Source organism: Capsicum annuum, chromosome 6 (assembly GCF_002878395.1).
Source record: "Capsicum annuum cultivar UCD-10X-F1 chromosome 6, UCD10Xv1.1, whole genome shotgun sequence".
NCBI classification, from domain to species: Eukaryota; Viridiplantae; Streptophyta; class Magnoliopsida; order Solanales; family Solanaceae; genus Capsicum; species Capsicum annuum.
Window position 1 is genome coordinate 218,093,186 of NC_061116.1, and position 15,634 is coordinate 218,108,819.

Consider the following 15,634-nt stretch of genomic DNA (forward strand, 5'->3'; position numbering starts at 1 on the left):
GACTACATAGAAAAAAATCATAATCAAAGCAATTGTTAAAAAGTAGTGATCCCTCTACATCAGTTACATTCTACGAACACTATTAACTTAATAAGTACTTCTCTATTTACTAGACCCTATACAAAGGATGGTGAGAGTAGAAATTCTGGCAGTGATCTCTTTAAAGGAATCCCACATAAGGGACACCAAGGTTTTGGAGGTTCATCATCTGTGTTAGACTTGAAATCTGAAGGATATCCAGACATTTTGAAAAGGGGCGAAGGAGCTAATATTGAAGCCCATCTCTGACAGCACATGCAATGCCATACCGGAACAAGTGGGCAGATACGCATAGAAACAGCACACCGAAATAGTTTGTGTCTTGGACTATTTCCAGTATCACACTTCACCCCTTGACAGACGGCAGAATCTGGAGAATCAAATGGTACAGATGCTGAGCAGAAACTACATTCCTCCTCCTCTACATATTCACAAAAGGAGGGACGCTGACTGCAAAATAAGAGACACAGTGAGTCGGAATCAGCAATATCCACGTATCCACTTGAATACTGTAATCGTCAAAAGTTACAGAATAAACAATTACTAACTGACACTAGAAAATTCAAAGTGTCCATCATTAAGAAAGAAGAGGTTTATTTGCATCAATGTGAACCTTTAAGATGGAATCCAAATAATGAGTGAGATAAAAATGCAGATTTCTTTTATCAATTCCTTTATATTCCTTAAAACCAATCAATGTTCGTATCTGATTAAGATCTAGGAGAAAATGAGCACCATTTTTAGATCACAAAATATTTTTCTAAGTTGCACTAAATATAGCTGGAAAAAAAAGCTGAAACATCAGAACGTTGAAAATATAAAGACAATGTGGCATATATCATGTATAAGAGAAGTTATTAAGGCAGGCATGGGGCGGAACGCTACCTCTTCGCAACAGATCGTACTTCGTCTGCAAGAAGCTTCAGATGATTCTTTACATCTTTACAATGAAGTGCAACCCACTGCTTCATCTGTGCTGTTCCAACAGGGGCCCAGTAACCAGGTTTACTACCCTTTCCATCAGAAGCAGAGGCGACACCAAGAAAGAAAGTAAAGCTATAGCCAACCAGCCTATCTCTCAGTTCCATCTCACTATTTGAATGAAGCTGTGTCCAATCCAATTTTTCATCTTCCACACTACCGAAGACCTCCAAAAGCTGTGATTTCCCATCAACTTTATCTGTCTCCACCTTTTTCAAGATTACCAGCTTGCTGATGATGTTGAGGACTTGCAACTTACGTGAGGAGATCCCTGAGAGGCATTTAATTGCTTCAGACAAGTTTGCAGAAACTCCCACAGAAGATCTCAACCATTTAAGTATAATATGTTTCACGTATTTCGGAATAGACTGTTTAAAGGCCAAGAGTGCTGCTACAACATCCCAAACAACCAATGGTTTATCCAAAGGTTCATGCTGATTTAATGACCATAATATATTGTTCTCCCAACTAATTAGCTCTTTCTCAGGAAAATCTGGGAAAACTTTAATGTCAAAATCTGGACAAGCCGTAGAGGAAATCTCCAGCTGCTGTCCTCCAATCCATAGAAATTCTACTGCAGCTTTCAGAGCCCTGGAAGTTTTGATAAAAGTGACTTTAGTTTCTCAAGCAAGCTATCTTTCCCGCTAAAGCACTGCCCCTAGTTTATCATCTTTTTTTTTCACAAATAGATTAGACAGGGGCACAGGGCAGTTATCAGATTATTTCTTGGTCCATATTAGTATATGAATCCGTAAAAGATGTAAGTCTTTATCTTTACAGAAGACAACATGTCAATAATCAACGAAATTTCATTTATCATAATGACAGTTCCAACTCTAGACATCCTTCCTTTGTTCATGAAGATAGATTTATGAATTGAAAGATAGATCTATGCATATCAGAAAGCAGCAGCTTCACATAGCAGATAAGGAAATCTGTGTAAGATAACTCATTGATTTACATGTTGGAATAGCTTTACAATCAAACTTACTTTTCCCTCACAAAAGATGAGGAAACGAACGAGAAAAATGATCTAGAAAACTATATGGACTTTTTAAGCATTCTAAAAGTGTGAACACCAGAATCTGTTGAATTGGGAGGTTGTAATTACCCAGCGAAGAACACCAGAGTCATTAAAAAAAGAAGAAGATACTATTAGTTGAAAAAAGAATTTGCCCGACCCTTCTTTTGTAAAAAGTATTATTAAGAACATGGATAATTTTTTGTTAGTAGATAATAGATATACCAAGATCCTGGTGAAAGTCGGCATCTACAATTACATAACAACAAACAGCCAAAAAGGGGAAATACAATACCTTGCCTCATACATTTGATTCAGTCGCTCGGTAGAAAAAGCTCTTACCTGCACGGTGTGTGTAACTTTTGTTGGTATAGAAGTATTAAAACAGAACAGAAAAGAATAAACATCACAACTCAATATCTACCATTATTAAAGAAGGATTTTTACCTGATGATCTGTTTATAATTCAAGAAGCTTGTGATGAAAGAAAATTAGATCTTATAAGAGGCGTATAATAGTTTCAGGAGGGAGTTTCTAGTTGGACTTAACTGCTAAAAAACTATACTGATCAAGATTTAACAAGAAACTTATAGTCTGTTTCGCAAAGCTTCTAAATTAAGCTTATTTTGAGGAGTGCTTTTCAGAAACGTACTTTTGGTGAGAAGCAGTTTGTGTTTGGCCAATAAATTTAAAAAACACTTTTAAGCAGCAATTAATGTTTGGCCAAGCTTTTTAGAAGTGTTTCTAAGTGTATTTTTCACAAAAGTGCTTTTGGGAAAAAGCTGCTTTTTAGCTTTTGAAGAACAACTTCTGCTACTCCCCAGAAACACTTATTTTCTCTCAAAAACTTGGTCAAACACCTTTTTTTTAATTAAAAAAAGGCACTTTTGGCCTCCCAAAAGCTTTGGCCAAACGGGCTATTAATCGCATTCTGTTCTAAAAACAAATAACAAGATGGTCAAACCAAAGGTGCTGACAAAAATCATTTATTGCTGAGCATATGGGAGAGTTTCCAGTAAGATATTTCAGCGTGATTTTACTAGATTAATATTAGTGTCAAGTAATCCTGTGCAGGCAGACAAAATCAATAATTTGGAATACAAAGGATCTCCACATATTGATTACTTTCATATATGACCAAGAACACATCATTTATAGACTAACCCTTCACTCTTGGAAGGAAATTAGAGGTTAAACATTTAGGGCTTAGGGTGACAGGAAAAAAACTAGAAAAGGGAGAGTCATTTGTGAATCAGCCCTAAATTAGAAATTAAATTCTTCCAAACCAATAAATGCATCATACTTGGTCTTGTTGGTGGTATTAGACAATTAGTCCATATCTTGCACTTCAAAGTCATTTGCCGAATCAGGATATTGATGTTTACATGTTCATTGCAAATTGTGAATTAGTATGCAGACAAACCACACTTGTACATCAAAATATAGACTGAAAGGATGAAACATTACCACAGCCATCACCAGATTTCCCGGAGATACGGCTAGACCAAAGGAAGAACAAAATGCATCTGGCACCTGCAATGAATTTTTCATTTATGAAACAGATGGTAACAGAGATGCACGAAACCAAGATACATGTGCATACATCAGCAGAGCTTTCCACGCCAGGTGTATTGGAAGGAATAGGTACTTCACATAGAGAATTTTCATGTAAAATCCAGCAGCGGGTTGAGTCATCCTACAAAATAATCAGAAAGAAGTATAATTCAATAGATTCCCTGGAGGTGGATGGTCAAGCCATTACTGAGACAACAGAAATAAAGAACGTCATTCAAAATTTTTACCTAAACCTTTACAAAGAAACTGAAGAATGGAAGCCTGATTTTAATCTCCAAGGATCAGCTTTGATCTCTTCAGATGATCAGGTGTGGCAACAAAGAAGCTTTGAGGAGGAGGAGGTGTGGGAGAATGTTAAGTCTTGCGCAATTGACAAGGCTCCAGGGCCTGATGGATATACAATGAATTTCTTTCAGACTTTTTGGGATCTGGTCAAGGAGGACATTATGGGAAAAATGAAGAATTTCCATGATCATCAGGTTTTTGAAAGAAAATGCTACTTTTGTAGCTCTTATCCAATTTATCTCCTTGCCTCTTCATCCTAGCTATGGAAGGACTTAGTAGTATGGTGAGAACAGCTATGCAAAACAATTGGCTTAGACGTTTCAAAATAGGAGAAGGTGAGAGGGGGGATCTGGAAATTTGTCCTCTGCTCTATGCAGATGACACTATTATCTTTTGTGAAGCCAAAGTGGCACAAGTCACTTACATTAGAATCATGCCAGTAGTTTTTGAAGTTGTGTCTGGACTAAGAGTGAATTGGAGAAAAAGCAGCATCTTCCCAGTCAAAGAAGTGGCTAATATTCAGGTTCTAGATAGTATTCTTGGATGTGATGTAGAAAATCTGCCTACTGCGTACTTGGGCATGCCCCTAGGCAGAAGACACAAAGATATAGAAATTTTGGACAACATTCTGGAAAAAACTGAAAAAAGGATAGCTCAAGGGAAAGCTCGGTATTTATTTTCAAGGGGGACGGATCACACTAATTTATTCGGTATTGGACTCTCTCCCTACTTATGTGATGTCTTTGTTTCCTATTCCTGCAAGTGTGGTCAAGAAGCTGAACAAATTAATAAGAGATTTTCTATAGAAGGCAACAAGGAAGGAGAGGGATATAACCTGGTGAAATGGGAAGTGGCACAACTGAGCAAGGGTCAGGGTGGTCTTGGTATCAGGAACTTGAAGAATCAGAATAATTGTCTCTTCATGAAGTGGTTATGGACATTCAGCGAAGAGGCTTCAACTTTATGGAAGGAGGTTATCTCCTATAAGCATGGCCAGGTTAGTCCATGGTGCTCCAATGAAGTGAATGGAACATATGGGATGGAAGCATGAAGACAGTCAAAGCGTTATGGCCAAAGCTTCAAGGAAATTCTAAAATCATGGTTGGAGATGGTACCAAAACCAGATTTTGGAAAGACAATTGGATAGGAGAAACACCTCTACAACATAGTTATCCTGATCTTATGGCATTGAGCAGCGATCCTGAAGCTACCATCTCTGAAAGGTGGTCAACTCAAGGGTGGAATTTAAACCTCAGAAGACATCTAAACGACTGGGAAGTGGATAGGGTGACAAGCTTGTTAACTGAAGTGGAGTGTTTCTCTGGTACTACTCTTCTTGCTAACACACTGAGATGGAGACATACAGAGGATGGTTATTTCTCTGTAAATAGACTTTATAAAAAGGAAAACAGTGTGACGCAAGGGGAGAATTCTAGGATCTGGAACAATATCTGGAAGAACATGGCTCCTACAAAGGTCAAGTGCTTCACCTGGCTAGTAGTAAAGAGAGCTTGACCGACTCATGAAGTGCTACAAAAAAAGGGGAGAGTAGTGGTGACCGGATGCTTCTTGTGCAATGAAACTGCGGAGACAAACAACCATCTTTTCCTACATTGCAAGCTCACTGGACAATTGTGGAATCTTTTCTTCGGTCTCTCTAAGACTGAATGGACTATGCCTGAGCATACTGCTGATCTGATGATCAGCTGGATGAGGTGGGCTGTATGGAAACAGAGGAATGGGAGATGTTTTGAAGACAAGATCAAATCCATTCATGATGTGAATTGGAATTGTTTAGTGTCTTTATTTTTTGGTGTAAAAGAAATTGTGTAGAGGAAGTAGATAAGCTGATAGATTTCCTGGGTGCTCTGTAAAGCCTTAGAATCTAACTCTCTACCTTGTGAATTTTAGAAGGTTAATGCTGAAGATTGAAGAAAACAACAGTACAATTTTATTTTATTTTTAAAAAGAAAGTTAATCTACCATTAAATTATGCTCCAAATGCAAGAATTTCCAAGTAAATCCCACACCGAGGTTTGGTAAATAAAATTGTTAATACCAAAAAAATTCGCATCAGGATTTGGGGGCAGAATTTGGAAAATCCTTGTATGCTATATTACTTTTACAGCCATCTATTGATAGACAAAGAGACATCCAAAGAGTGCTCTCCATTAGATTGATAACACTACTCGGAGAATAGTAACATTGTGCTTTAAATGTTTATGGTAAAATAACAGAAAACAGCAATAAAATAGTCCAAGTAGAAACAGCAAATAATAGAGCAGCTTACCTGGCTGCAGCTGTAAAGGCAACGTCCATCAAAAGCCCAAGCTAGACCTGTAACCTAGAACACATCAACACAAGTTAATATCTCCGACGATAAAGAGGTAAGATTTGATTATCAACAAGAACTCACAACATGGTTATGGGCATCACAGGAGCCAGCTTTCTCAAATCTACGAACAAGAATGTCACAAGTCCACACTTCAATTGATCCAGATCCCTTGCCAATGGCTAAAAGCATTTTGTTAGGTGACTGCCCAGACACGGTGAGGGAAACCATAGTGGCCATTGCAAAGTCAGCGGCCTTTACCTGTTTAGACAAATAAGGAACAGATAATGAGACGGAAAAGTGAAAAAGGAATAACTAATGAAAGATCTGTATGTCAAAAGGAGACCTCCTTCAATAGAGAAAAGGGTGAATCACTAAGTTCTGATGATTCTACTAGTCTTCTGCAGCACGCATGCCAGATCTTCACACTGCAAAATGAAAAGTAAGAAGAATAAATTGTTGAGCTATTAACTTGTGAGAAAATGCAATATATTGCAAGCCATTGCATTATTTGACATCAGCATCTACGTGTATAGCTGTCTTCTGCAATTAGCATGGTTGTTAAGCATCTTGATTCAGGATGCTTACTAAAACTTCTATTCTATAAGCTTCCATTCTATTGTTTATTACCATGTGAGTACTTTATTTCTTCCTGAATAAAAAAGAAGTTTAGAATTATCATATAGGATGACGCTAACACATATCTCTTCCTGAAAACTTGGACACAACTATTCTTGGCCTCTTGCTTTACCAATTAATTACTTCATTTCTTCCTCATTGGCAATAAAACGTTAATTATTAATAGTGTTCTTTAAGTCTGTCATTCAACTGTTCTTCCCCTCTTACTTTACCACTCGACTTTACTTTATTCTGTCCTCATTAGCAATTTCACTCCTTCATTAGAAGCTAAGTGCTCTAAATTATTTTGGATTTTCTTGTCTTGATTTGTTTATTCAGAAGATAAGCTTTATACTAAGGAGGAAAATATAAACCAGAGGAGTCTCTAGACAATCAGGTGAAAAATGGGGAGTCGGCATGCTAACAACTTCTTTTTCAGTAAACTTCTTTTTAATTTCATGTCAGGACAGGATGTGTTGCAAGTATAGTGCACCAATCGCTGCTTTTTCGCTATGCTTATAGAATAATATCAAATAGCTACATACCTCCCATTGGAACATCCAGTGGCCAATAAAAGCAGAGGATTTGAAGCATCAGAATTGAACAATCCCCAACTGATTGTTGTGATCCAAGTATCGTGTGCCTCGAGAAGTCCAACAAGCAATGCTTCATCTGAGTCGGGGCAATTCATAATAGAGTAGCTTTCTGGTTTATGCATTCTCCACAATGATATTACACCAGATTTCCCTCCAACCGCAAGTACAGAACAGCCACTAATCAAGCCATTAGCAGTAGATATACCACCACCAGATGTCTGTGGCAGACAGGGTGACCAAGCTACAATGAGTGAAGACAGCATTGCATTGCGAGAGGCATATTCCTCGGCAGTGATTAATGATTGACTGCCATCTCCAACTACTTTCTTCGAAGACATTGCTTTTGAGCGAGTAACAGTAGAAGTATTTTTCTCTTTCTGACTGCAAGCTTTGACCTCCATCACCTAACAAAAAAAGAAATAGCATCACAAGAAAAGCTCCCGGAAGTTGGTAATAAGCGAATTTCGTCATATAAACAAGTAAACAATCATTTGGCAAAGGTAGTTCGTAAATGTTCATTTCTTTTCCCTTCTATCTCTGTCTATATTCTTTGCAGTCTAAGTAATTACAACGTGTGATAGAACAATATTCATGCATAGTGAATACTTGGAGGAACCAAAGAGATCAGCAAGTACGGTTGCGTTCAGTCTCCGACGCTTAAGTTCCTTTCTCATGGTAGAGATTGGCAGATCATCATCTCCTTCATCTAAGCAAGCTTGAGTGGGCTGTTAGAACAGAAAGTAAGTCAAATCAAATACAGCTGAATATACAGAGAAGAGGCACTGTTTCAAGTGAAAAGAGTAAAATTCACATAATGGAGTAAGCAATAAATTTAACTTACATCAGCAACTTCTGAGACTCTAAAGCTTGCAGCCTGAAAATTGGTAGAGGTGAGATAGCTATACAGCATTTTTGATATATCCATGACCTGTTGAAGTTTGATAATTAGATCAATGGGCAAAGACTAGAAGGATAAAGAATGGATGATCATTATGAAGAAACAGGAGAAAACCATTGGAAATTGTTCAAGAGAACCATGTGGCTTGATCAATGAGGACTCTAAAAGTTCTAAATTGAACTTCCAGATGTGAATTGGAGCTCGTTATTCACACCAAGGTGAAAAGGGGTCTGGAATAACAATTAAACAGGAATAAAATCGAAAACTAAAGCCATGAACTAATGCAGAAGACTTATTGAATACTTTCGGGCATTTGTTGAGGTAGTAAAATATTATGTTTCAAAAGAATATTATTGTGTATTAAAGTCTTAAATCTGTGAGGAAGTAGAGAATTCTTCACTAGGGGTCATCTCTTAGTCTATCTCTATTTACCTTGGTGATGGATGAATTGATGCGTCATATCCAAGGTGAGGTATAATGACTCATAGTTTATGTTATTTGCAGATGACATAGTACTGATTGACAAGACACACTACTGAGTTGAACACTAGACAGGAGGTTTGGAAACAAACCTTCAAGTCTAATAGGTTCAAGTTGGGCAGGACCAAAACTGAATACTAGGAAGGCAAGTTCAATGATGTAACACAATAGGCTGGCATGGAAGTAAAGCTTGATACACAAGTCATCCCCAAGAAATGAAGTTTCAAGTATCGTGGAGAGGTAGTTATAGGCCAAAGAAGTATTTGAGAAAGGTGATTAGAAAGGATATGGCGCAACTTTAGCTAACTCAGGAGACAACCTTGCGTAGGAGAATTTGGAGGTCGCGGATTAGTGTAGAAAGTTAGTAGGTAGTTAAGTGTTGTCTCGCTTTCCTGGGGGATAGGGTTGGTGATAGTGTGGTGCACCATACCTGTTTCTTCTTTCATACTAGTAGAATTAGCAGTATTCTCGTAGCTTCTTTTTTCTCTTTTTTTTTTTGCTACTACCTGTTATTTCGTGTACTCCAGTTATCGCATTATCCTATTATCCTGTTGTTCTTCTTGTCACTGTTCTTTTTGTCATGAATGTTATGTGATGCTTTCTATATCACTTATTATGTCTTATTTACTTCTTTATTTTACAAATTGCTTTGATATGCATTACTTGAGGCGAATATTTTCCGAAAACAATCCCTCTAACTCCAAGGTAGGGGGACGGTTTGCGTACACTCTACCCCTACCCAAACCCCACCTATAGGATTACAATGGTATTTTTTGAGGATGAAGAATTTTATAGTTCTTCACAGCATCAATCTAATGATGTGTTTAAACAATTTCTATTCACTCATAACCCAGAACTCAACAACAACAACATACCCAGTGATTTCCCACCTAGTGGGGTCTGGAGAGGGTAAAATATACGCAGACCATACCACTATCTCCAAAGAAGTAGGGAGACTGTATGCACCTGAACTCAATGAATTATTTACTCTTCTGTATCGTCAATTGTAGTTCTTTCTTTTTAGGTTAATGTAGCTGATTTAATTTGTATATTGAAATCTTAGACAGTTGCCAATACATTTGAGGCACCCCAACAAACAAAAACAATTAGAGTACCAAGAAGCCATGAACATATTATTCCACATCCTTGCTTGATTCATACCTCTACCCACTCTGCTGAAAATTCACGAAATGGCATCCGGTAAAGCCTTACATGTCCTTCAGTAGTGCAGACTGCAAGCAAACAACTACACCAAGCAAAAAAAATGTTATTCACGTTAGTGTTGAGAACGACCAAAGATCATTAAACTGATATGCTTCAATGATCATACCCGGAATTTGAAGCAACTCCAATTGGTGACCAGGATATTGACCGGACACATGGTCGATTTTCGCGATTTAGCTTTTCTTGAGGGGAGGAGTCTCGAGACAATGCAATATGTAACATACAGCCAGAGAGTAAATCTGTGAAGATTCCAAGTAGAAATTCAGGCATAATTGGAACATAGATATGGACCATTAAAAAAATGTCCAACTAATTCACGATACTTTTCTTAACAAGTAAAAATTTTACTGTAATTTCCCGATACCCAAGTGGTAGTAAAGTGAAGAACCTAATACAAAATATGGTTCAGTACAAATAACATCATTTTGTACTAACAAGGATCTCATTCGTGGACCAAATTTAACTGTACAAGACACATTGCATTACCTTTTCTATCAATCAACCCAATAGGAAAAGGTTTTCCAGGAGGGACGGTAATGAGACCTCGTGATCCAAATGGTTTAGCTGGATTCTGAAAGCAAGAAAATATGATTTTTCACTAGCAAGTGTGCTGATTCAATATCTAATTGATGATACTAAATCGAAAGCTCGGAAAATATCCAAAGATACAAACTTGTACAATATTATTACAAGAAAGGCACAGTTGTCAATAAGAAATGTACCAATATGGTAACAATATGACCGGAAGCTACAGCCACCAAATTCTCCTCTGACCAAGCAACAGAATTGGGGTAAGATGGGGAAGCCACCAATATAGAAGATTGAAAACTCAAAGACATTGCTCTGTTTACGGGACCAAAATTGTGAATCCTGAGAAACATGTCAACAATTTTAAGGAAACGCGTCAAATGCATAAAAAATAGTAATTAGTTTTTAATGACAAACTCCCTCTACAGCATGACAAAATTTGATTCTTGTACAAAAAAGAGAATCACAAGAAGGAAAATCATAAATACTAGAAGCATATAAAAGGAGCTGCAAATAACGACCTGGAATTGATTTGCCAATAAAGTTACATGCTCTGATGGCTTGTTCTTTGATAATTTAGAGAACTTCTCCGGTCTCTCTACTCTCGTTTTGTGTATGGTCTCACAAAGGCAAATGACCAGTTGATTAAAGGAAAAAGGGTCAAAAATAACCGGCCACCAACAACGACATACCCAATAAAAGAGTCTGGAGCAACATACCCAGCAAAAGAATCAGGATATTAAAGGGTAACTTCTTGAATCAAAAATGTAAAAACGACCACTGAAATTTAAAGTAGACCAAAAGGGACAAAACGCTCAAACCCAAATGTTTTGCCCCAATTGTGGGCCCTGAAGTGGCCGGACTGTGCAAGCAAATAGTTGGAGCAAAAACAATTTTCTTATCATTCTTTATTTTTTTCCTCTAAAAGTCATTTACAGCCAAATGATATCCTTATGTTTTTTGGAAAATTGTTTAGAGCTTTGCTCTGTCATGCTTTTTTATTTCTTTTTATAAAATTCGTTAATGACTAAATAACTGAACATTAATGTGGACAGAATAAAATAACTCGAAAAAAAATTAGAAAGAGTAAAAACGTTTACATCAAACTCTCAATTTGTTTAAGATTGTTACGGCCTAAGAAGCCAACTGGTTGTGGCCATCAAACTCTGAAACGTGGACATCAAACTCTAAATTTCCAAAAAGAGTTAAAAAGCATCCAGATATTTAGCCATTAATGAATATTGTAAAAAGTTTCTTTCTAAAAAAAACAGCACGACAGAGCAAATCGTTCTTCTCTAAACGATTTTCAAAAATAATAATAATAAGCATATCATTTAGCCGTAAACGACTTTTAGAAAAAATAAATAAAGAACAATAAGGAAACGTTTTTGTTCCGATGATTTGCCTGCACAGTTAGGAGTCCACAATTGGACCAAAATGTTTGGGTATGAACATTTTGTCCCTTTTGGTCTACCCCATATTCCCATTGCCGTTTTGGCATTTTTGATTCAACAAGTTGCCCTTTAGGCTTCGAACTCATAAATCTCACAAATGGGGTCAAGGGAGGGTAGTGTATACACAGGCTTTCCATTTTCCTTTAAGAAAGTGGAGAGGCTGTTTCCAGCCAATTATACCCTACCTTTATAAAACTAATTAGGAGTCATTTGGTCATTAGATATTGCAAGTAGTTTTGGGGGGGAAATTTGGCAAAATTTATTTGGCCATAAAATTTGTCAAGTTTTGTGCAAAATCTCAAGATCCCAAAATCAAGAAAAAAAATTATTTTTGGACCAAAATCTAGTTTTGGGGTTCTTTTAAAATTCTAAAACTTACCCCAAACTTTTATATTTTATAAGAAAATCTCATCAATTATGACTTCAACTATAATTCTATCTAACCTACCAAATAAGATTATATTAAAGAATAACTAGTTATTGTCATTGTTATTATTCATTCTTTTGCATGGATGGATCTTCATGACTAATTGTTATTTGACAAATTGTAATAGCTAACAATTGTACAATTGGTAGTTTTATTAAAACTAGTCTCTCAGCATGTGCGTTGCACGTGTCTCATATTTTTCACTGAATAGATATGCTTAATAGTTAATGCATACATATTTGGAAAAATTTAATAAAGTTATATGATGCAACTTAAATATACTAAAACGCTAACATCTAGAGTAACATTTTCCTATGATATAAGTTAAAATGCATTATTTATAATTAATTCTATATTTGTTTTCAAGCTTTCCTCCTTAGGCGATTTGTTTAGTCTTCACACGATTAAACATTGGTATATTTGAATTTTGGAACCTGATTTCTCCAATAGATGATATTGAAAGCAAGATCTTTCCTTGTCGGTATCCTTCATCCACAACAATATCAGTCATTCCTAAGTATAATTATCTTTTCAAAGTTGATTGTTCTTTTCTAATTAATTGTTCACACCTTGCCTTTTCTATTTCTCTGTGTACACAATCTTTAACTCTATCATATCAACCTATAAAATTGATTAGTTCACCACAATTTCCTTTCATTTGGGGGGCATTGAAGATCCTGAAGGCACATTTTGAGTCAAACAGTTCTCACAAATACTTTCACGTGCAATGAAAAGTGAAGAAGAACAAAGTAAAGCAGAGAATAAGTCATGAGATAAAACGAAGTAACTAGATGTTTCAGTTTATAATCTTTGTTCTTTAGCGTTTTCCTCTTTCTTTCTAGATTTCAGTACTTTTAGCCTCCATCTTTTCATGAATATGATCTCTTATTATGCCTCCACTATTTGCTTTCACATAATCAAACATTTGCACTCTTGTCACCATTTGCCTTATCTCCTTTCATCGTCCGAGATATAAAATTCCACTTATCTTTTGGCAAATTATCAGAAGTTGTATGTTCACGTAGTAATGTCCTTCTTCCTCATCTGCTAAGTTGCATGATCAAAGCCGGTGATCGTAAGCTATGTTCATCCATCACGATCTCGATAGAAACTATCTAGCTCTCCGATTTAGCTGGGTACATAGTTTTAGAATTTGTACGTGAATCAAGATCAATAAAGGAAAGTTTTTCAATCACCGACTAAAACTCATTGTCAAATCCTACTCACTGGTATATATATATATATATATATATATATATATATGCTTATAGAAGAACGGGAAAATGTGGTCATTCACAATAAAAAGTAAGCACAGAAGTGGCATAGCCAACTTGGGATTTCTTGCAAGATTTCTAAAACCACCGAGGATGAATGAAATCCGTTTGGAAGGATCTCATATTGAAAAGGCGATCAAAATGATTCCAAACCTTCAAGATTTTTTTTATCTAATTTCAATGTTCAACGTAATAGAACAAAAGAAACTCAGCCATGTACACAAGATATATTTTATGGGACATACAATACCTTTCCCAAACCTTGACATCTTTCATATTCACTTCATGATACCATTATTGAGATTGTGTAAAAATTAAAATCTACCTTGATTCTGAGTAATAGTAAATGTAAGGCTTCTATTAGGCCATATTCCCAGGATAAACATGATTTGGGTATTAATCAATGATCACTTGACATAATCAGTGATCACTTGACATACTTAGTATATCTCTTCAACAGATACAAATATCTCTTGTAAGATCGACAAGCCATATCTGCTAGGGAATATTCAATAGCTCTAAAATATTGTGTTATAATTTTTGTATAATGTATTATTCAGTTCATCATAAAATTGATTATTGTGTCAAACTTGTAGGTATTTTTAATAGTTTTTAAAACTTAGGATATAAATCATGTTTCATATTTGTTTCAAAAAAAGAGCGAAAAATGTTTCCCAAAATCCGTTGGCCAAACATATGGTGAAACTTCAATTCAAACTTCACTTAAATCTAACTTTCCAAAAATATTGAAAATCTATGGCCAAACACTAGCTAAAATTACCCCTCAATCCAAGGAATTTCTCGAAATTATCCAAAATTTTATTTGATTTCGATTAAATTACTCGTTCATCCAATTTAATAACTTATAGCCTATTTGGTAAGCTTTTGGGAGGCCAAAAGTGTTTATTTTTTCAAAAGAACACTTATTCCAAAGTGTTTGGCCAAACTTTTGAGAGAAAATAAGTGTTCCTAGATATTTCCGCTTTTCAAAAGCTAAAAGAAAAGTAACTTTTTCCCAAAACAATTTTGAGAAAAGTACCTTCAAAATACGTTTAAAAAGCTTGATCAAACACTAATGTTGATCAAAAGTGTTTTCTAAATTTATTGGTCATACACAAAATAGCCAATTTCGTAAACATGACCCAACAGACTATTATACCCACATGAATAAATTAACCCTTTTGCCCCAAACATCGATACATTGATACATGTCCTTTCGCGCTATTTGTTTCTCAAAACACTTCTTACAAAAAATTAAGTCAAACACATTTTTTTTTTTTTGTTTTTGTTTTTAAATGGGACTAAATCACCTGGTGTTTCTCTCTGCTGGGAATTGAACCTGAGAGACCTCATGGTGCTCATTTCAACTTCATTGAGGCCACACACATCCTTAGCTGCAGTCAAACATATTGTTTATCAACAACACTTTTTAAATGAATTAGTCAAGCACAAATTCTTTTCCCAAAACACAATACTGAAAAGCTACTTTATAACTCAAAATATGCAGTGTTTTAACCGCTAGGCCAAACAGGCTCTAGAATACCCCTGAGCTAAACAAAGAAGGAACCAAAAGTAAACATAAGGAAAGAGAAATTGACATACCACCATGAGATTTCACACACAGCAGCAGCAGACTCCAATATACAATGCTATGCAACTTCAGCTACAGCAAGAAGTAGCACAATACTTGTTATATTTGTGTTTGTGTTTGTGTTTGTGTTTGTTGAAAGGGACAATTTTCGTTTGCTGCGTCTGTTTGGGTCGGGTTAAACACGGGAAGCGGGTAATTTAATGGAAATCGGAGTTAAAAAAGAGTGAATTTGAGGGTGTTCCGTCGATTGAGGAATGGTAAAAAGTACTAAAAAATTATACAAATACACAATTTATGCTTTCAATATTACA

The 15,634-nt window shown here is 36.0% G+C and overlaps 1 protein-coding gene across 3 annotated transcripts; it reads right to left on the reverse strand.

The window, feature by feature from the left end:
• Window positions 1-15,583, reverse strand: LOC107875714. Of its 3 annotated transcripts, none has more exons than XM_016722530.2 (17): window positions 15,335-15,583; window positions 15,043-15,126; window positions 10,772-10,818; window positions 10,536-10,620; window positions 10,156-10,288; window positions 9,987-10,071; window positions 8,289-8,375; window positions 8,083-8,172; window positions 7,397-7,851; window positions 6,580-6,661; window positions 6,318-6,494; window positions 6,192-6,245; window positions 3,645-3,737; window positions 3,509-3,574; window positions 2,337-2,383; window positions 925-1,611; window positions 1-489 (listed from the first exon to the last, which is right to left on the reverse strand). In XM_016722530.2, exons 2-17 carry the CDS (start codon window positions 15,092-15,094, stop codon window positions 117-119), a joined length of 2,613 nt encoding a protein of 870 aa, XP_016578016.1. In that variant the 5' UTR covers window positions 15,095-15,126; window positions 15,335-15,583; the 3' UTR covers window positions 1-116. The 3 variants fall into 3 exon arrangements, with proteins under 3 accessions (XP_016578016.1, XP_016578014.1, XP_016578015.1); XM_016722528.2 differs by having other exon boundaries at window positions 10,772-10,919; window positions 15,335-15,580; XM_016722529.2 differs by lacking the exons at window positions 15,043-15,126; window positions 15,335-15,583 and adding an exon at window positions 11,099-15,036 and having other exon boundaries at window positions 10,772-10,919.
• Between the last annotated feature and the right edge of the window lie 51 nt (window positions 15,584-15,634).

What these genes read in the sequence shown, in the direction of transcription:
- LOC107875714 (XM_016722528.2), bottom strand. Translation starts at nt 10,888, where the DNA reads ATGTCTTTGAGTTTTCAATCTTCTATATTGGTGGCTTCCCCATCTTAC. An exon ending in TGGGTTGATTGATAGAAAAG is followed by an intron (nt 10,289 to 10,535) that starts GTAATGCAATGT and finishes GAATCTTCACAG; the next exon opens with ATTTACTCTCTGGCTGTATG. An exon ending in GCGTGGAAAGCTCTGCTGAT is followed by an intron (nt 3,575 to 3,644) that starts GTATGCACATGT and finishes AATTCATTGCAG; the next exon opens with GTGCCAGATGCATTTTGTTC.